Genomic DNA, 22,134 nt, shown 5'->3' on the forward strand with positions numbered 1-22,134 from the left:
TACTTAGCTTCTTTTTCTAAAATGCTGCTAATAGCTTTGTTTTCTTACCTTCTGAATTGTTTGCAATTTGTTTAAATGAAAAATAGTGCTGACGCACCTATTCTTACATGCCAATTGTTGAATGTTAACTAATAATTATGTCCAGTTTCTGTTTATCGTACTAATAAACTGCAAAATACATTTTAAAAAGAAAGTCTGTGCACTGAGTTATTCATTAAATGTTTCATGGCAGTTTAGGAATACCATTTGGAAAGTTTGTGCCAATGCAAACATTGCCAATTAAACTCAAGAAATGCATAGAACAGAATGTACATTACATTTTTTATTTCAAATCAAGTACATTACATCTTGGGACACACTTCAATGATTAAATACACACAAAATAAGAATTCCTTTGCCTATTCAGCTACAGAAAACAAATAATGTGTACAATAAAGCTGTGCTGAAAACAAGTTATTTTGGCATTGTTCATTCTCAGCTAGTGTTTCTTTAAATTAACAAAACAAACAAAAAGAACAAACCTAAGTAACAGAGAAAAGATGTCTCAATCTATTCAACACTAGGATATGAAAACTTAGCACCTTGTACCAGTCAAAATGTTTTAGTCTTTTGGGGGACTGGTTTGTAGTGGATAAGAAGCGATGCTATTGAATGGGGAGCCTCAAGGATGGAATTAAATAATCATTCAACATCCATGAAAAGGGTATAGAACATTTCCCCTCCCCAACTGATTATTTTGGACTGGGGAGGCAGACAGTACAGAACGAATCACTTCGATAAGATAAATTCGGTCATCAGGTGAAAGTGATTTGACTACTCTGATGTCAAATATCAGTGCATTGTAGTTGATGTTACACGAGATTCATCCACAATATTAGAATATATTTCCCACTGTATACTTGATGCCAAAACATGACCAACCTTCCAAAATAAATACTGTACATTATGTGCTGCTAAAATATAAAGTAAAATTAGATCTTAAGGTTTACATACAATGGTTTCTAATAAGGAACTAATGCTAACCCTAAGGCATTGCTCAAAATAAAGCAAAATAAAAATGTTTTAAAGATAGTGAGAGGCAGTGCGATCTAGCTATGGAAACTGGCAAGACACATGAACTACCATGTCTCTCCTAAAACTCATTACATCCGTAAAACAAATGGAACACCAACAGCAATACCATATGTAGCATTGACTAGGCCTATAATGTTACTAAAAACATTTACAGACATTTCCCACTACTGGGTGAAGTTTTACTGACCAGAGGTAACAACAACCAGGTCTGTGATAGGCCCACGTGATAATTATATATACAGTGAGGCCATTCAGGATGGGAGTTCCACTCACTGTCCCTTTGAGACCTCGGCTTGATCTATCAAAAAAATTAGTTTGATGCAGGTATCTCTATCAATATCATTTGTATTTTCAGTCAGTGCAAAACTTTTGAGTCAATGTTAGCTTAGCATAGTTAGGTTGATGTCTACACCCACACCCCTTCAAAACACACATGAACAAAACGAAATGAAGGGGAAAAGTCTCTAAAGTCGTCAAACACCTGTACTCTCTAAAGTCTTACAGTAGTGGTCCCGTTTGGCTCAGTTGGTAGAGCATGGAGCTTGCAATGCCAGGGTTGTGGGTTCGATTCCCATGGGGGACCAGAACTTATATATGCACTCACTAACTGTAAGTCGCTCTGGATAAGAGCATCTGCTAAATGACTGAAATGTAGTGGCGAAGACAGAGATATACATATAGGTGTGGACTAGGTTATTGGATCAGTGGGGCATGGTTACTGTAGCAGTGACGGAACTTTTGTGTAATGTTTCAATAAACAGTTCTGGCTACAGTACCAAGGATACATCATGACACTTATTTCTAGGGATGATGGCTGGGTTACATTCAGCATTTACATGCAGACAAGTTTGCTTTTGAGTTGTACTGTACTGATGAAACCAGTAAGGGGTGCTGAACCACACTTCATTTCGAAGTTGCATATCCAAAAATGTTGTGTCAAAGGCAATTCAACTAAAAGTTTTTAAAACAAGTTAGGTTTACCTTTAGGCACCTTCAACATTTCTGTATAGACATTCTGTTATTAACATTAGATCCCAATCATATTTGGTATGAATGTATTTACTATAAAGATAATTTTTCAACAATAAATACTAAATGAAATATATTAAAGTAACTGTCCAGTGTTTCCAGATTTCTATGAAATATGACATAATTAATTACAATATGAGTGAAATAGTTGTTTTCCTACTACATGTTTTAAATTAAGTATGGAATGGAATGGTGTGGGCATACCCCAACAATAGAATGGTGTGGGCATACCCCAACAATAGAATGGTGTGGGCATACCCCAACAATAGAATGGTGTGGGCATACCCCAACAATAGAATGGTGTGGGCATACCCCAACAATAGAATGGTGTGGGCATACCCCAACAATAGAATGGTGTGGGCATACCCCAACAATAGAATGGTGTGGGCATATACCGGTCATGAAACATATTCATGCGAGTAGACCGCTGATTGGCCAGCTCATCCTCTATGACCCTCAAACTCAACTCTGGACCTCGAAGCTAGATGCACTGCATTTTTTCATTGTTCCTTCTAATCAGGGACTAATTTAGACCGGGGACACCAGGTGAGTGCAATTAATTATCAGGTAGAACAGAAAACCAGCAGGTTCTGGACCTCGTAGAGTAAGAGTTGAATACCCCTGCTCTATGAGGATATAGCAAGCATTTTTGATATACAAGTTTGAGGTGGGGTTTTTGAAGTGTTTTTTTCCCCCTCCAATTTATTCTTCGGCCACAAATATGAGTATAGGATGAGTTAACAGAATATTAACTTATAAAAGTGTGATTTTCACTGGACAGTTACTTTAAATACATTAATTACTTAAATATTTGGGACAATAAAGGGAGAATTATCTAATTTAAAAAGACATCTGAGGCTGTTCTCTGAGAAAAGGAAAGAAAATACTCATATAGGATTAATTTATGAACAAAGCAAACCCTCAAGATCTGATTGCTGTAATTGCAAAATAATAATAATGTTCACTTGTTGTGTGTACATAGGGGGAAGTGTTTCGTGAACAAAATGTTGAGCAGTACATGCAAAATCAATGCATACAACACTTCATGATTTACTGTACATGATATGCAACCCTCCACTGCCTATTCTCATACCTACCCACAACAATGTAGTTACTGCTTCTGCAAATATGTAATCTTGATTTACATACCTTTGTCAAGTATAACACCCTTGTTGCCAGTGGAGACTGTACGTGGAAGATACTTTGATACAGAATAATCAAGTTATTATATGTTGAATCCTGTCTTAGAGTCACCCAGGATTTTAAAGAAAGAGAACGAACTTAATACTGAAGAAAACATGATATTAGGCCCATTAAGGTCAGACAGCAGCTTTTAATTAGATTTTATCCAGTTTAGAATTGTGGTTAATTAATCTTGCCCATCTGTAGGCTTTTGTCAGATTTTCTTGTGGGGTCCTATCGGTGACCTTAGTAGTAGCAGTAGTAGTAGTATAGTTGCAGCCTACTTCATGTCACTGTTTTCAGTACTTTTCATCTTCACCAAGGATTAAAACTGCCCCAAGGATTAAAAACAACTAAACTTAAATATTCATATAGAGGTAAGACGCTAAAGTGTATTTACAAATGTCAAGCAATAAGTAAGGGCCAAATACGCCAGTGTAGAATTTTGCACTCAACTTTCCTCATATAGTGAAAATGGTCAGGCAGCTAATATGATACACCTTCACTCCATAGTCTCTTCAGCACCAAGAAAGACACCATTTCCACCATGAGAAAGTGAACCCAGACCCACATTGTAAACCTCCCAAATGCACAAATCAAACGTAATATATATATATATATATATATATATATATTTGTTTTTAAATACATGAATACGCAACAAAAGTGTGACAGGTTTTGCTGCATACCATGCTCAAGCATGCCCTGCAAGTGTCCTGGCTGTGCATGCCACTCTTTCCCCGAGTCCCGAAACACGCACACACACAGACTCCAGTCCTCTATGAGCAATGTATATACATTCTATAACAAAACAATGACATGGAGAGAGGGACGGAAGACATACAGTTGGTTTCCCTGACGACACAACAACTCCTGATGTGATAGGAGGAGAGGCATGGAGGAGGGGCGGAGATGGAGACAGTGGTTATCCAATGAGTTCCCCAACTGCCTGTGCTGTGTGATGTCATAAATGTCCTATCTATCCTATACTCCAAAAAGATCATCTAAGGCCACAATGTTCATCCAGACAAGAAAGTGTAAACACTGCAAAAGAAGAGAAAAGACAATCAGCCACAGATTCTTTTTTTAAAGGTCCATCATGTAATTCTGTACGACCCAACTGATTTCAGATATACACACACACAGTGGGGAGAACAAGTATTTGATACACTGCCGATTTTTCAGGTTTTCATACTTACAAAGCATGTAGAGGTCTGTAATTCTTATCATAGGTACACTTCAACTGTGAGAGACAGAATCTAAAACCAAAATCCATAAAATCACATTGTATGATTTTTAAGTAATTAATTTGCATTTTATTGCATGACATAAGTATTTGATACATCAGCAAAGCAGAACTTAATATTTGGTACAGAAACCTTTGTTTGCAATTACAGAGATCATACGTTTCCTGTAGGTCTTGACCAGGTTTGCACACACTGCAGCAGGGATTTTGGCCAACTCCTCCATACAGACCTTCTCCAGATCCTTCAGATTTCGGGGCTGTCGCTGGGCAATACGGACTTTCAGCTCCCTCCAAAGATTTTCTATTGGGTTCAGGTCTGGAGACTGGCTAGGCCACTCCAGGACCTTGAGATGCTTCTTACGGAGCCACTCCTTAGTTGCCCTGGCTGTGTGTTTCGGGTCGTTGTCATGCTGGAAGACCCAGCCATGACCCATCTTCAATGCTCTTACTGAGGGAAGGAGGTTGATGGCCAAGATCTCGCGATACATGGCCCCATCCATCCTTCCCTCAATACGGTGCAGTCGTCCTGTCCCCTTTGCAGAAAAGCATCCCCAAAGAATGATGTTTCCACCTCCATGCTTCACGGTTGGGATGGTGTTCTTGGGGTTGTACTCATCCTTCTTCTTCCTCCAAACACGGCGAGTGGAGTTTAGACCAAAAAGCTCTATTTTTGTCTCATCAGAACACATGACCTTCTCCCATTCCTCCTCTGGATCATCCAGATGGTCATTGGCAAACTTCAGACGGGCCTGGACATGCGCTGGCTTGAGCAGGGGGACCTTGCGTGCGCTGCAGGATTTTAAGCCATGACGGCGTAGTGTGTTACTAATGGTTTTCTTTGAGACTGTGATCCCAGCTCTCTTCAGGTCATTGTCCAGGTCCTGCCGTGTAGTTCTGGGCTGATCCCTCACCTTCCTCATGATCATTGATGCCCCATGAGGTGAGATCTTGCATGGAGCCCCAGACCGAGGGTCATTGACCGTCATCTTGAACTTCTTCCATTTTCTAATAAATGCGCCAACAGTTGTTGCCTTCTCACCAAGCTGCTTGCCTATTGTCCTGTAGCCCATCCCAGCCTTGTGCAGGTCTACAATTTTATCCCTGATGTCCTTACACAGCTCTCTGATCTTGGCCATTGTGGAGAGGCTGGAGTCTGTTTGATTGAGTGTGTGGACAGGTGTCTTTTATACAGGTAACGAGTTCAAACAGGTGCAGTTAATACAGGTAATGAGTGGAGAACAGTAGGGCTTCTTAAAGAAAAACTAACAGGACTGTGAGAGCCGGAATTCTTACTGGTTGGTAGGTGATCAAATACTTATGTCATGCAATAAAATGCAAATGAATTACTTAAAAATCATACAATGTGATTTTCTGGATTTTTCTTTTAGATTCCGTCTCTCACAGTTGAATTGTACCTATGATAAAAATTACAGACCTCTACATGCTTTGTAAGTAGGAAAACCTGCAAAATCGTCAGTGTATCAAATACTTGTTCTCCCCACTGTATATAAAATGTCTATGTCATTCTTATTGAAAGCAAGTCTGACAAGCAGTAGATCCATTCTATGTGCAATATTTCTATGTTTCCTCTCCGCAAGTTAAATTTTTGCTTCTTTTGTACATCAGCTTCAAACAGCTGAAAAATACGATATTTTTGGTTATTATTAGTTATAAAGCTATTTCACAGCGGTTTAGATGGTACAACAATTCTCTACACTTGCTTGTTGTCACAAACTGAAATCAGACGAACATTTTAGAATTTTAGAAAACAGGAAATGGCGGAGCTATTTCTACATATTGCACGTTTAAGAAAAGCAAAAACAGTAGTACTAGATATAAGATACATTTCTGACAATATTAGCCTATAGATTATGGAGGAGGAGTGTCTGTGTGTTGGAAATAGAGGTGTGATGGAACTAACCCATTTATTTAAGGCACTTCAATAGCTACTCCTGGAGTCCTGTTTAGGAGTCGACCTGCTGTTAATGATTTCCTCTTCCTCTGCATCCTCCTCCTCCTCTTCCTCCGTCCAGCCTCCCAGACGCAGCGGGGTGGGCATATTAGACAGGCTGACTGCTGTGTGGCCGCTGTGCGTCTGAGAACCTGCTTGCGTGGATAGAGGATAGGAGCATAGACAGTTGGTCAACTGGATGTCATAAGCTAAAACTATCCCAACTACCAAACACGCTCCATCTGACTTTAGCCAAGATCTTAAGTAAGTAAAAACAGAATAATGACTGTTACGTACCAGTGTTGCTGCTTAGCTCTCTCATTGGCACTGGGTTCTGCCACTGGCCTGATGTTCTCTGGTGGGGGAGCGAGTTCTGTTGGTGGACCTAGGGACAGAGAGGGACACGTCACACACTCGGTATGTGTGTGTGTCTGCGTGTGTGTACAAAGTTAAATGAAAAGAAGGACCCTGAGGCCATCTCTTCAAAGTGACCTACCTCATGCATGTAAATAGCATGGAGACTCATCTCAGCCGAGGCAAACTCTGAAAGCAATGTAGTGCTCTTCATCCGAGAATCACTGGCTGACATGCTGAGGAAATAAAAACAAGCTATTATCAGCAAGCCTAAAAAAAACATCGAAGTACATTGTTATTCATCACTTAATTCACAGACTAACAACGAACCTCATATTTAAATCAATAATGCACCTTCGACAAACAAGTACTGTATCTAATCAATCAACACTTTTGTGTTATGGATGAACCTAGACAACAGTGTTGTGTTTGCAGAGTGTGTGTTTGCAGAGCGTGGCGTCTGTCTACTTACCTGTCGATGACTGTGCGGTCACTGCAGTACATGGTGCTGTCGGGGTGGGTGGAGGGTAGAAGGACATGCGAGCGGGAGCGGCTGGCGTGGGGGAGCTGAGAGTGGGAGCTGGACAGCGAGGCCAGGACGCTGGCGGCGGCAGAGGCAGCCGTGCTGGGAGGAACGAAGCGGCGGTCTCGGCCTGGTAGGCCTGACGCGGTCAGCACAGGGTGGGCCAGGACACTGGCCAATAGGTTGTCAGGCTGGACAGGAAAACATAACCCAGAGATACAGAGGTCAGTATACAAGCATATTGACAAGATTTAACTCAACATACTGTAATCCAATACCAAACCTAAGACAAATTGCAATACATTGACATCATTGTTGAATGATTAGCAGAGTAGGATTGCCGTTACAGTGTTGAGGCAAATATCTTCCTGTGTACTAACTGTGACTGACTATGAATTGGCTGGCTGGGGATGTGGGTGTAGTGGGCAGTTACTGTAGTTACTCACTCCATTGCCGGACCCGTTGGAAAGCAGTGAGGAACAGAGCGGGGCCTCAGAGAGCAGCAGCTGGGTGGGGGGTCCCCCCTGGGCGTCCTGGTGCACCTTCTCCTTCAGATGGCTGATGAACACTGAGCTCTCCTGGGGGGGCTGCCAACGGGGGTTCTTGATGGTGAAGTGCATCAGGGACAGCTCAGTCTTGCCATTCTCAGCTTGCTGGTACACAGACGCCTCCGTCTGCCCCTCAGACATCCACTGAAACAGACAACGTGTGACAATTACACACTGGAACAATGCATTATTATTTTTTAACTATGTGTCCATCCTGGGGTTCGATCCCAGGCTGTGTCACAACTGGCCGTGACCGGGAGTCCCATAGGGCGGCGCACAACTGGCCCAGCGTTATCTGGGTTAGGGGAGGGTTTGGCCGGGGGGTCTTTACTTGGCTCATCGCGCTCTATCGACACCTTGTGGCGGGCCGGGCGCCTGCATGCTGACTTCGGTCATCAGTTGAATGGTGTTTCTGCCGACACATTGGTGCAGCTGGCTTCCGGGTTAAACGAGTGGGTGTTAAGAAGCGCGGCTTGGCGGGTAATGTTTCGGATGACGCATGACTCGACCTTCGCCTCTCCCGAGCACGTTGGGAAGTTGCAGCGATGAGACAAGATTGTAATTGGATCGCAATTGGATATCACGAAACTGGGGAGAAAAAGGGGGTAAAAGATAAATTAAAATAAACTATGCATAAGTGACTAATATCAGGAGAGGACACATACACATTCATTTCTGATACAATATTGATGACCTGGTGATCTCTGACCTAAAAACTGCAGTGAGTCTTTCATTTCAACAAAGTAATAACAATACTTTCCGTATCAAAGTCCCTTTCCCATACCCTAAATTACAGGAACTCACCAGAGGGTTTCCATGGCGACGGATGTCCATCTGTGCGAAGGAGCAGATGTCTCCGACCCCAACCACCTCCACGGTGAAGTTCCTGAAGAAGTCAATGATCTCCAGGGACTTGTTCCTCAGGAGGAAGATGAGGATGAAGGGCGTGACGATGGGGCTCAGCAGCTCCTCCAGGATAAACAGCTAAACAGACAGACAGACAGACACAGAGACACAGACAGACAATAGTTGTGAGTTATACTGGAAGAGGATTTGGCGGTATTCAGACTTGAGATCTGCACCCTTAACTTGAACTTTCACATAGCCTATGTCATTCACTGATTGTCAATGAGAGAGTTACGAGAAAAGTTAAGCACTTTGATCTCAAGTCTGAATACTTTCCATTGTGTCCCCCAAACGAATGGTTAAAGTGGCATAAGATGAATTAGTTCCTGTGTGGAAAGTGGCATACAGTATTATGGTGAGGTCATATGAGAATTGGAGTGTACATGAATAACTTCATACAATTAAAGCACTTGTTTAGGCATTGAGCAAGTCTTGTGTTACAAGAACATTTCAATTTCAGACCGTATGTCATAAAGTCATATACACTGACCAGCTGAATCCAGGTGAAAGCTATGATCCCTTATTGATGTCACTTGTTAAATCTACTTCAATCAGTGTATATGAAGGGTAGGAGACTGGTTAAAGAAGGATGTTTAAGCCTTGAGACAACTGAGACATGGATTGTGTATTTGTGCCATTCAGAGGGTGAATGGGCAAGACAAAATATTTAAGTGCCTTTGAACAGGGCATGGTAGTAGGTGCCAGGTGCACCTGTTTGTGTCAAGAACTGCAACGCTGCTGGGTTTTTCACGCTCAACAGTTTCCCGTGTGAATCAAGAATGGTCCACCACCCAAAGGACATCCAGCCAACTTGACACAACTGTGGGAAGCATTGGAGTCAACATGGGCCAGCATCACTGTGGAACGCTTTCAACACCTTGTAGAGTCCATGCCCCGACGAATTGCGACTGTTCTGAGGGCAAAAGGGGGTGCAACTCAATATTAGGAAGGTGTTCCCTCAATGTACACATGCATTTTCCATTACGTGAAATCAAACTCTAATGTCAAACAGAGACTAGAAATATGAATTATCTCCCCCCTTTGTCATCCCTTCTTTTCCCCAGGATCAATATTAGGAAGGTGTTCCTAATGTTTTGTACACCCTGTGAATAGTTTCATTCTTCCTAAGCTGCAGCCAATGAGCAGTCTCTATTTACTGTCTGGCCCGTCTCACCCACCGCTTTGTACTGGAACAGCTGTGCCACCTCGTCCCGGGTCTCGCTCTTGTTGGCGTTGCCCCTCCAGTGGTCTGGCATGTAGTGGATGTGAGCCAGCACACACTGCAGCAGCTGCTCCGGGCACCACACCATGTGTTCGTCTGGGATGAAGGACCTAGGAGGAGGGCATATTCACAGACGTCATCTCTCTACTTCACACAACATTTAAGACAACATATGATATGGATTATGGACATACTGGTATGTCTGCGGGTTTAACAAAGGTTGACATTTTTTCTAAAAACAATGTTCCCTCGCTCATTACTGTCTGTTAGAATATGGTGGAATCTAGGTGGAGCTGTTGCATACCAACTCAGATCTGCAATGGGAAGGGGTAAGGAACAATTTTTCGAATGAAACACAGCCACAAATCACTACAAGATCATCCCGAGAGATCACCATTCCCCCCTGTCCCGTGGCTTACCTGGTGATGGTGATAACCACTCCCAGCACGGTGATGGCGGTCAGGATGTGCTGCACAGTCAAGACATCCTCATCATACACGGTCAGTGCGATGAGCACAGCCAGTACCGAGCCCGAGAAGAACGCCACGTTCTTGGCCAGCACGGTGAGGAGTGGCGAGGTGAACGAGTTCATGTACTTGGAGATGGGCTTGTAGCCGCGGCCCAGCCTGCCGTGCAGCTCGTGGTCCAGCTCGTTGAAGTGGCGCAGGTAGAGGCGGCCGTACATGGACCAGCGGCGGGCTCCCAGACTCCCCGGCTCCCTCCTGATGACCTCGGTGTAGCTGAAGAAGGAGTATAGCACCTGCCACACCAGGATGAAGGGGCAGAGGAGCAGGTTGGCCACGCCCAGTAGAAGAATGACCCGGCTCAGCTGCTGGGCCAGCTCCAGACGGTTCCCTGCACGCTTGTACTTAGGGTGCAGGTTCCATTTGTTCTGGAACAGCGACCCCGGACCCCAGAAGAGAATCAGCTCAAAGTTGTACTTGAGGCCCTGGGTGAGGAACACAAGGTTGCCCAGCAGGGGGAGCTGAAGCTGTACAGGTAACAGGGACTTATTGACCATGGCCACCATGTAGTTCTTGAAGCGCAGGATGCGGTGGTAGATGTCCAGCTCAGTTAGCTCCTTCTTGTGGATACACATCTGCTGCTCCCGCTGCAGGCTGATCAGACGGTCCTGGACCTCCTGCCATGTGAAGTTACACAGCTCGTCCTAGAAAGGGGAGAGGTCAAAGGTGTTCAGACTTTGTACCCTGATATGAGGGACACCTACTTATAGGTAAGCTGGGTGGGTATGACGATGAACATTTGCCTTGATATCTTTTTGAAACCAATGGATTCCAAGGAAGCTGACAACTACAGTAAGCTAAAACGGTCTGAAAACAATCGGCATACCACTGTTTCGTGAGACTCTAGGATCAAAAGTAAAATGCAATTATCCCCTATTGTGTTATTCCTGGTCACTGAAACCTTTATAAGGGATTGATGTATATAATTTGACCTCCAGTGGACATAAAAGAAGCCTTACCATGCTGATCTTCAGTGCTTTGATGTAGAACTGGCGTATTTCCCAGTAGCTGAGGATGTTGCAGAAGACCTTGATCATCCGGTAGACCCAGAAGATGGCTGCCATGATGAGCAGGAAGATGATCCAACTGTTCTCCTGGATCCTGGGGAAAAGAAGGGATGACAAAGGGGGGAGATAATTCATATTTCTAGTCTCTGTTTGACATTAGAGGTTGATTTCACGTAATGGAAAATGCATGTGTACATTGAGGGAACACCTTCCTAATATTGAGTTGCACCCCCTTTTGCCCTCCAATGCTTCTCACAGTTGTGTCAAGTTGGCTGGATGTCCTTTGGGTGGTGGACCATTCTTGATACACACGGGAAACTGTTGAGCGTGAAAAACCCAGCAGCGTTGCAATTCTTGACACACTCAAACAGGTGCACCTGGCACCTACTACCATACCCCGTTGGATGATGATGCAGGCCATGCACAGAGAGAAGGTCAAAATTATTTATTTTCACCATTGATGTATGACCAAAATAACTATCTACAAATTAGAGTAAAGGAGCCTTATAAATCTGTCGGTTTAAGACTCCTCACAGGTGACCTGAACCAACCTTATGTTGTAATGTATGTTGTTGGGCCTGAGAGGTATCTTAGATAAATTAACTCCTGTTTACAGTTTGTGGCTTGGTTATGTCCGACTAACTTTGTCTCTCCTGCGTATCAGAGAGCTGCTGAGAATCAGCTGGTAAACTTTTAAGTATCCCATTTCATTTCAAAACACAGAACATGTCACACACAGGTTATGATCTATTCTAGCTAACCACCCTGGTAAACATATTGAGGAGAATAAACATAAACATACATTCAGGAGTTTAATTTGTAAATTAAAAAACGAAAACAAACAACGTTGTGACAAAATTAGGCTACTTCCTGATTTGTGTGACATCTTTTTCATTTCCAGACCAACTCAATGGTGAAACATTGAGTTGGGGGGAGGATGGGAGAGCAGACAAAGTCTGTGGTTTTAAATGGTAGGACATACTGTTCCTCGATTAGAATTCCTAGCAGTGGTGTGTCATCATCTTCCATCTAAACACCCATTCAGTCATGGAGGGTTCTTAGAGAAGGGATGGGGGATGGGGGGGGGGGGGGAAACTATAACCCCCCAGCCTAGGATTGTGTTTGTGTGCAGAATCAGATTAATGATATTGCTGAAGAAAACAGGCAAGCTTGTTTATCCATCTTGGAAAGAACTGTGGCGGGGGTGGAGGGGACTGGGTCTAGCAGCAGAGCTTGGGGGTGTCATGTGGTCCACAGACTGCCTGCCCAGACCCCAAGAGTGACTCCTTCCAGCTACTCAGTGAGCTGGCCCTGAGTGAGACTTACCATGCAGGGGCTATCCATTACATTGTTTTCCCTGGTACTACTCTGAACACAGTGCACTGATACACAAATAACCTGCTCCAGGAACCGGTCATCAACTACAGGCTGAGAGTGTTGCAACTTCCCTCGTGTTTACAAGTGTTTTAGGCCAAGGCTATGCGAATGTGCAGAGTATTAATCAGTCATAGTAGGATATATGCTTAGCTGAATAATTTAGCTTGTATTCTTCTGCAACAAACAAATACACATCATTTAGTATTTTATAATAAAATATTCAAATGTAGTTGCGGGGAACATAATTTATCTTTCAGATTTGTCTTTGACAGAGAAGTCATGACTACCAAAGCCTTTGCTCAGTAGGCCTAACTAACTAAGCTCTTCAACACAAGGGTTCACCTAGTTCACAGCACACAAAGGCGAACTAAAATACATTTGGATCAAATTTCATTAAAACAGCATCCCTCCCTCGGGCCATTGAACACAATTAGACTTACGTGCCAATAGCACTCCAAATTAATTTAATTAATGTCAAATTCCAATTAGATAATAGGAAATGACAATGATAAGACTTCGCCACTCAAAAGAGCTCATTTCGCAATTAGCATCTCTGATACACAAGAAAAAGATTTCTTCATCATAATGTTCTGAGTGGAAGTATAACCCACAGGCAATGTGAAAGTAGGCCAGAGCTCTGTGCTCCACAGTGTAGCTCTGTGCTCCACAGTGTATCTCTATGAATGTGAGCATGTCTTATAGTAAAACCACATCTAACACAATCCAATAAGCAAACATTAGCCTCAGAATGACTGGTCGTCATTAAATTATGTTGGACAAATGAAATACCCTTTTCAGGCCTGATGAAGTTCTGCAGGCTGTGAGATTTATACCCTGGTATTATTGTGTCTTGTCATAAGAGAATAAAATACCCAATTTAAATGTCATGAAGAAGGATTTACATTATGGCATTGGCAGTGATTTGGGGATTTATTAGGATCCCCATTAGCAACAGCTAGTCTTACTGGGGTCCGAATTATAACAAAAAAGGCATTACAGACTAAATACTTTACAATTTACATACATGTAAAAACATTAACATGTAGTGTGTGTGTGCATCTATCACTTACACATACATGTCAGTACATACACACAACAAGTAGGTCACATGGGGGAGAGGCATTCTAGTGGTATAACAAGGGGTACATCAGGAAACCACCCAATTTACCTATGCAGTCAAGCACTCAGGTTAGTTTCTGCGGGATCATGCACAAAAACAATAAACCTGAACTGGCAACAAAGACAACTATCTCTACCACAACTACACATTATTATAGCCAACCATATCTATATAGGCTATCCATCCATCCATCTACCAATCCATCTACTAAGCCAATGCTGATTGACCTACCTCTCAGTGCACTGCTGGCTTGGTAGGATGGCATCAGGCAGAGAGACCTTGTTCCTGTCCAGGGGGTTCTGGCCAGGTCCTGTGTGGTTCACTGCCCGGTTGGCAAACAGGATATCATACTCCACACAGTTGAAGAGGAACGTTGTGAATGTGACCACAAACAGGAACTGACTGCAATAAGGAGTTTGAGATGTTGGGGTTAAACCTTAGCCGATATAAACTTTGAATGTTGTCTTCAAAGTTGAAAACATCTTAGATTAACATGAGGTTTGTCAATAAATGGATATACTTACAAAAGTTCAAAGAACTCTGATAACATCATACAAGCAAAGCCATTCTTCTGATGAAACTGATAGATGTGGAAATTCAAGTTAAGGAAAACAGAGTCAAGTGTTTTTTGTCATAGCCTACAAAGCAACCACTCTTGAAGTAATCTTTGATGGTGGATCAAATAATAACCATGATGTATGTTTTTTAAGTAGACTTAATACATCCACTAGAGAGAAACAAAACCACAACAAAGCAACGTAAAGTGAACCAGCCTGGCATCAATATCATTAAAGTACAGAGGATGTGTTCTGGAAGAACACACATAATTGAAAGTCGTTCTCCAGAGGCAAGTCTCTCATTTAAAGTCACTGTGCATCATGAGTTGCATTTATATACGGCAACATCGTACTGTCAGAATTAGATTAAAATGTCAAAACGGTGTTTGAAATTGCTCCTTTCTAAATGAGCTCGTTAGGTGACAATAATGATAACAGACATGATAAAGCTGCAATTTTAAACATCATACTGAAAGTAATGCTTATTTCCAAAACAATAAGCTACAATATATATTGCCAGAGAAACATGTTTATCACAATCGCAAAAATGTCTTAAAAGGATATTCTTGTGAAGAAGTTGTCCAGATTCTTGATATGGTGCCATGAGTCTGCAAATTAGGGGTGGGAATAAAAGTAACATTGAGACTTAAAGAAACCATTACCTTCGTTCAACAAAACAGCAATAACAGTAGTAATCAGGTATGATTTGAAGAAAACAACAACTTTAAGTGAATCTAGAGCCTGGGTTTATAGGAAATAGTAGTACTGTGTCATTACAAGGAATCACAATATCACACCAAATCATATTATACCATAACATAGCCTTTATGTCTAGCCCTGATAGGAAAATAAATATGACGTTATAATATAACAAGTACAGTACCACTCAGGCCCTCTGGCACATGCACTAATAGGTCCTCCTCCCCAGGAGGTGAGTCCTCCTCAAAGTCATCAATCCGCTGGTACTCCTGGTAAGCTTCAAAGTTGGCCATTGTGCTTCACATTCTCCCTGTACCTCCTCCAACAGGCAAGTTGGGAACACACAGAGTCTTATTGTGGTGTTGATTGAAAAGAGTAGCATACATCAGCAACGAGTGTCAGACAGAGTGAACACACACTACATAGATGATGTCAGCTGTGTGAGAAAATTCACAGCAAGATGTGCTGTCAACAACATTCCACTGGAGGGTTGGATAAGTGTAACGTTAGCTTTAGAATATCTGATCTATTTGGTTTTCTATGCATTCTTGCCTTTCTTGGAATCTAACTTGCTAACGTTAGCTAGCAGCCGTGTTCACGACAGTGTGACAGGTAACGTTGGCTAGCTAACAGAAATAGGCATACATAGCTACTTAGAGTTACAAAATATTGTAAATATTGTGTTGGTTACTTGTTGTCAACAACCAACCAGTCGGTTTGACAGATAACTAGTTAGCTAACATTCGCTAAAGCAAAATCAGACAGCTGGGGACAGCAAACTACTGTAGCTAGCTATTATGCTAGCTAGCTAGATAACGTAGCATTACAATGTGACGTTGAATGGTTAACGTTACCTAACACCAACAAAGGCAGCAACAAACTACCACGTAGCTAGCTATCTAGCAAGGTAGCTAACTGTTCTTACCTCGATCAGCTTATTTTCTTGCTAGCCAGTCAGTTAACGTTACTCGTGTATCCTTGCCTTGATGTACTGCTATTGTAACGGTATTGTTCCCTTCTCCGTCCATTCGCTTGATTCTAAATTCAAGTGGCCTGGATTTCCACGTTATTTGTCGAGCTATTTTTATACCCAATGTTATCTATTTAACTAATAGCTATTAAGGGTTGATAACAACAACTGTTTAGGGTAACGTTAGATAACAACCCAACTAACAGTAGCTGGCCAGCTAAATAGTTAGAGATCATTCGTGGGCTTCCACTGTTTCGTCTTTCACAAACAAACGTCAACAGAACACCATTGACGTCACTTAATTTTAACATCGTCACTTCCGCAAGACGAATGAAGTTTTTTTTTCATCCAATGACAGAGATAATCTTCGCCAATGATGATCAATAAAAACGCTTCTAGCAAGATTCATGTTGTAGCCTTTTAACATTGTTTTTAGCGATCAAAATGCTTGTTTTGTTATGGACATTAAACAATCTACTGTACATTGCCAATGAGATGCATTCTGGGATAGTGTCAACATGGCAGCCTGCATGTTGTTCCTTGTACCCTTCTGAGCTAAGCGCTCAGATTCTTTGAATTTTGTTAGATTTCCGTGAAAACGTCTAAATATGTTTCACTTACTTTGTAATCGAATCAGTACAACTTCACCGGTGCGCCCCGTCTATTCGCATTTGAAAAGAACACACGATTTATGGAGACAGCCACGGTAGGACAACTTTCTAGTTGGCTAATGCCGGTAGTCAGCTGATCAGACAGCTAGCTACAGACCTTAGACTTTACACTAGCTAATGTGATCCATTATGAAAACGATATTAGTTCAGCTCTGTCCCAAAGTTGTAAGTAGTGTTGTTCACTGTTCAGTAAAGTGGTGTTAATGGAATGGACCATCCAGAAGTGTCATATGCCTTTTGTAACTTGTTTGTCACCATAATAAAAAAAATGGATCGAAAAGCCCACCACATAGTTATTCTTAGTTGTTAAGCTCATGTTGTCCCGGTCTCTCAAACTTGTACAATACAGATCACATTACAAACAGTACAGCTTGTTATATTGTTTGTTTTGTTTTCGTTTCAGATCACGGCTATACACAACACAATTGGCCAATGCAGGCAACTCCTCTGGACAGCCAAGTAATGCTGCTGGACGTATCTGGGGTCTGGCTCAAGCAGCAGTCCGCCAATCTGCCTGCTGGACGTCAAGACCGCCAGGGGGGGCCCTGAAGTTCATCTTGGGGCCAGTGGTTCTCACCGTCTCTGCTCAACTACTTGGCAGTGTAGCATATTGCCAGGCAGATGTGAATAACAATGTTCTACTAGAGCTTCAAGCCAAAGAAACTGAGCCTGAGTTCGACTGGCATATCCTGTGGGAGTTTGTCAAACCCCAGCTCTTTGCCCTTCTTGGTGCTGTCATGGTGAGCAACATAACTTAACACTACTGGACAATCTACTGTTTAGACAGTTACATGTTGGCCAAACTCCAGTAGTCGTTGAACTTATTGTGTTTTCATAGTATTGGAATGCTGAGTGATTTCAGACCAATCATGTTTTTTTTTCAGCTTGCTTTTGGTGCTGCCATCTTGAATATTCAAATTCCCCTGATGTTGGGTGATCTGGTGAACATAGTGGCACGCTACATGAGAGAACATACTGGGGATTACATGAGAGAGATGAGGGGACCTGCTCTGAAGTTGCTGGGATTGTATGGTCTCCAAGTAAGTTGTATGTCCAAAAAGGCATTGTCCGTGATCTAATTTTAATTTAACTGTAGATTGAATAATCTATTTCTGTGAAATACATAGTAAAACAATATGGTCATGAAATCTCTTTCCTGGCTTCAGGGTCTGCTGACCACCGGTTACATCATCCTGCTTTCCAGGGTAGGGGAACGAGTAGCAGCAGACATGAGGAAGACCCTTTTCCAATCTTTACTCAGGTATACACCCAGTTGCAGTTATATCTATTGAAAGCAACGAGGTAGAATAGACCAGTTCCAAGACAGAGAGTAGAGTGACTGACTAGATGTCACTAGACCTACTATCTACTGTCCAACTTTCACTGTTGGTAACACAAGACTTGGCAATTGTTTCAGGCAAGATGTAGCCTTCTTTGATGCCAACAAAACTGGCATGCTGGTGAACCGTTTGACTGCTGATATTCAGGAGTTCAAGTCTTCCTTCAAACTGGTTGTGTCTCAGGTATGGCTGTGTACATATTAATTTATTGGATAATTAAAAGAAGAAAGGCTGCTCCAGCCAGAGACAACATTACATACATTCAAAATTATCGAGGATAAAAACACAATAAAGCTTATTTCCATTGTGGTCCCCTATGCACTTCCCTATTACATTTTGCCATAACTTTTCAGTATAATTTATTCAGTAGCTGTTGTTCCCATCTAGAGACAGTTCACAGGATCGAAATCTAATGATATTGCCCCAATTACTCATATCTGCAGGGCCTGCGGAGTGTAACGCAGACGGTTGGCTGTTTCGTGTCCCTCTATGTAATCTCCCCTAAACTCACTGGTATGACGGTGGTGATACTTCCCTGTCTGGTGGGGGCAGGAGCTCTGATTGGCTCACTCCTTCGCAGGCTGTCCCGATTGGCTCAGGAACAGGTGACATCATCACTCATTCTGACTCTGACTCATACGCTATCTAAATCACATTAGAGAAATAGAAAAAGTGTCAACCGAGAAAGCATTTTACTGAGTTTATCAGAATTACAGCATGAAGAATGGTGTATGCTGAGCATTGGTGTTGACTGTCTGTCTGTTTGTGTCTAGACTGAAATACAGTATGTGTGTTGTTGTGGGTGTGTAGATGTCGAAAGCAACAGGGGTGGCAGAAGAGGCCCTTGGCAATGTGAGGACAGTGAAAGCCTTTGCCATGGAGGAGCGAGAGATGCAGTAAGTGACAGTCTATTATAGTCCAGATCAAACAATATTATCAGACCTGGCCTATAATAAAGTCACAATTGTCTTTCAAAACATTCCTAATTTCACTGCTTATTAGAGGGAGTGTGTGAAAGAATGTAACTATTTGTCTATGTTTTGCAGGTTATATGCCTGGGAAGTGGACAAATCATGTGAGATGAATGAATCTCTAGGCTCAGGGATAGCTGTTTTCCAAGGAATGTCAAATATCGTCCTGAACTGTGAGTTCCTTTTATCATGAATAGTGGATCGAACTTGCTATTTATTTAAGTATGCCATTGCTTATCTATTACATGGTTCATTTTCTTGCAGGCATTGTTTTAGGCACCATCTTTGCTGGTGGGTCATTGATGGCGGGTGATGAAATGTCTCCAGGTGACCTCATGTCTTTCCTGGTGGCTTCACAGACGGTGCAGAGGTTTGATTTGATTTGATTTGAAAATATGTGTTGTCAGCAAAGATAACACTTAAGCCAAATGCTTGCATGATCAAATGGAAGTGTTCAATGTACGTTAAGAAAATAACAAACTGAATTTGACCTTTCCTTACGTTATTTTCCTCAGGTCTTTGGCCAGCATCTCTATCCTGTTTGGCCAAGTGAGTAAAGACTTGACGTATAGAAGAAGTTAGAAATACATTGCTATCAATGTACAGTTTCAGGTTTCACAAGGTGATCAGTTGATATGGCAATAAGAAATTAGAACCTACCATGTTTTCCAGATGGTCAGAGGCCTCAGCTCTGGGGCCCGTGTTTTCGAGTACCTGTCTTTGGAGCCTACCATTCCACTTTCGGGGGGAGGCCGCATTCCTTACAAATCTCTGACAGGACGGGTGGACTTCATGAACATTACCTTCAGGCAAGACCACGTCAGAAAGACAAAATTAACAAAAAGACACACACAAACAAACACAAATTATCTATATCAGTGAGTGCCATTTTTATTTGTTTTTCACAGTTACCCAACGAGACCAGGCCAACAGATCCTGAAGAACTTCAACCTCATCATCCCCCCCTGTAAGACTGTCGCAATCGTTGGAGAGTCAGGAGGAGGTAATGTCCCATGCGTTCCCATGGATACAAGCACTCAATTAGTCTGATTACATAAACAAAGGGCCAATAATGATATTGTAGAACCATTAATCTGAAAATAGTATAATTATGTGCAACATAATGCAATGTTTATGAAAATGATGTGATCATTTATTGTTCTCCTACACTGCAGGAAAGTCCACAGTGGCCTCCTTGCTGGAGCGTTTCTATGACCCCAGCAGTGGTGTGATCATGTTGGACGGCCTGGATATCCGGACACTGGACCCATCCTGGCTGAGAGGACAAGTCATTGGATTTATCAATCAGGTAAATGTTCTAGAATAATCACTCTACACAACTGAGTTATATTCTGTTTTCTAGTGCATAAGGATGTTCTAGGATCTTTTTTCAGAACTGCTGCAGATTTGGTTATTGTCCTCAGTAGGAAATGGCCTTCTTGTGTGATTTTTGCCATAATAACAGTGATAACAATGTTACTTTGTTATTAACAATGTAACAATGTTCCACCCCTGCTTGCAGGAGCCTGTGCTGTTTGGCTCCTCTGTGATGGAGAACATTCGCTTTGGGAAGCCGGAGGCCACTGATGCTGAGGTCATCAACGCTGCCAAGCAGGCCAACGCCCACCGCTTCATCACAGGCTTTCCAGATGGATACAACACTGTGGTTGGTAAGTGACAACACATATTTGAGAAAAAAATGTATATGTTTTTTTGAATGGCCCAGTTCTAACATCCTCTGATTTATTACTAGTCTATACCACTCTAATAAACCCCAGACACACATATTCAAATCATATGCATATACTTTTTACATAAGTAGTACTAAGTGCAGTTACAATAAGTGCTTTTACTGAATATTGTACCTCTGCGGACACACAGGTGAGCGAGGAGTGACTATGTCAGGGGGCCAGAAGCAGCGTATTGCCATTGCCCGCGCCCTGATCAAGAACCCCAGCATCCTGGTCCTGGACGAGGCCACCAGTGCATTGGACGCAGAGTCAGAGCGGGTGGTGCAAGAGGCTCTGGACCGGGCCACCACAGGACGCACTGTGCTCATCATTGCCCACAGACTCAGCACCATCCAGAGGGCAGACCTCATCTGTGTCATGAGCAACGGACGCATCGTAGAGGTTAGGGAGCGGCTGAAGCACTGAAGGAAGAGAGGGATGTCTATTGTCCTCTGTCCCATTGGTGGTTTTGTCCAGATATTGGACACTTCTCCAAATCATGTTTTCTTGTCATTTAAGTAATAATAATCACAAAGTATTTTTAAGAGCATCACTACACGTGTAATGATGTATGTCAATTTTCAACTAGAAAGCTTGGTTGTATAGTTGTATGTCTAACAGGTATCTTGTCTCTTCCTAGGCTGGAACTCACACGGAATTGCTGAGCAAAGGAGGGCTGTATGCTGACCTGATCCGCAGGCAGAGATCAGAGGGAGAGAAGTGAACACTACTTTGATATGGCACAGAACTGTAGGCCTATATCATGAACTAGGGACAGCCTTTGCATGAGAAATGAAAAATATGCATGTGTATTATCAATTGTTTTATGTTGGTGTAAAGTTGATTTAGTTTAATGGTCCAATGTCAAATTCCATTTTATACAAGCCAAATGTATGGGTGGACCAACTGGATTATATTTTATTGTGGCCCAACTAAGACTGCTGAAATTGCAAGTGTTTATCATGTGTTGTTTTATAGGACGAGAATACTAACTGTATAGGATGTGAATGTGATTTTAGCAGGGTTACTTGGCCCTGTCCTGTATCTGTACATTTTGCAAGACTTTTAATCATTAAATTCTATTCATCCACTCATCTGTTTTCTATGAGAGAGAGAGTGAAAATACTAATTTG

At 42.3% G+C, this 22,134-nt stretch overlaps 2 protein-coding genes across 3 annotated transcripts; one reads left to right on the forward strand and one right to left on the reverse strand.

Moving 5' to 3' along the window:
- Positions 1–302: 302 nt before the first annotated feature.
- Positions 303–16,545, reverse strand: LOC311099257 (autophagy-related protein 9A-like). Of its 2 annotated transcripts, none has more exons than XM_084139954.1 (15): positions 16,245–16,545; positions 15,504–15,638; positions 15,183–15,228; positions 14,588–14,650; positions 14,295–14,465; positions 11,519–11,660; positions 10,455–11,203; positions 9,992–10,145; positions 8,712–8,891; positions 7,806–8,051; positions 7,309–7,550; positions 6,979–7,072; positions 6,780–6,867; positions 6,453–6,634; positions 303–4,329 (listed from the first exon to the last, which is right to left on the reverse strand). In XM_084139954.1, the coding sequence occupies exons 2-14, from the start codon at positions 15,610–15,612 to the stop codon at positions 6,471–6,473; spliced, it is 2,448 nt and encodes an 815-aa protein (XP_083996080.1). In that variant the 5' UTR covers positions 15,613–15,638; positions 16,245–16,545; the 3' UTR covers positions 303–4,329; positions 6,453–6,470. The 2 variants fall into 2 exon arrangements, with proteins under 2 accessions (XP_083996080.1, XP_083996081.1); XM_084139955.1 differs by having other exon boundaries at positions 15,504–15,669.
- A 69-nt stretch (positions 16,546–16,614) lies between these two features.
- On the forward strand, positions 16,615–22,091 carry abcb8 (ATP-binding cassette, sub-family B (MDR/TAP), member 8). The gene is made up of 16 exons (XM_084139956.1): positions 16,615–16,995; positions 17,364–17,700; positions 17,845–18,000; positions 18,127–18,221; positions 18,378–18,483; positions 18,744–18,905; positions 19,111–19,196; positions 19,347–19,444; positions 19,536–19,641; positions 19,787–19,820; positions 19,944–20,080; positions 20,180–20,274; positions 20,447–20,580; positions 20,794–20,941; positions 21,153–21,403; positions 21,642–22,091. The coding sequence occupies exons 1-16, from the start codon at positions 16,898–16,900 to the stop codon at positions 21,723–21,725; spliced, it is 2,127 nt and encodes a 708-aa protein (XP_083996082.1). The 5' UTR covers positions 16,615–16,897; the 3' UTR covers positions 21,726–22,091.
- The last annotated feature ends 43 nt before the right edge of the window (positions 22,092–22,134 follow it).

This window comes from Coregonus lavaretus, assembly GCF_964263955.1.
Source record: "Coregonus lavaretus genome assembly, chromosome: 23".
Taxonomy (NCBI): domain Eukaryota; kingdom Metazoa; phylum Chordata; class Actinopteri; order Salmoniformes; family Salmonidae; genus Coregonus; species Coregonus lavaretus.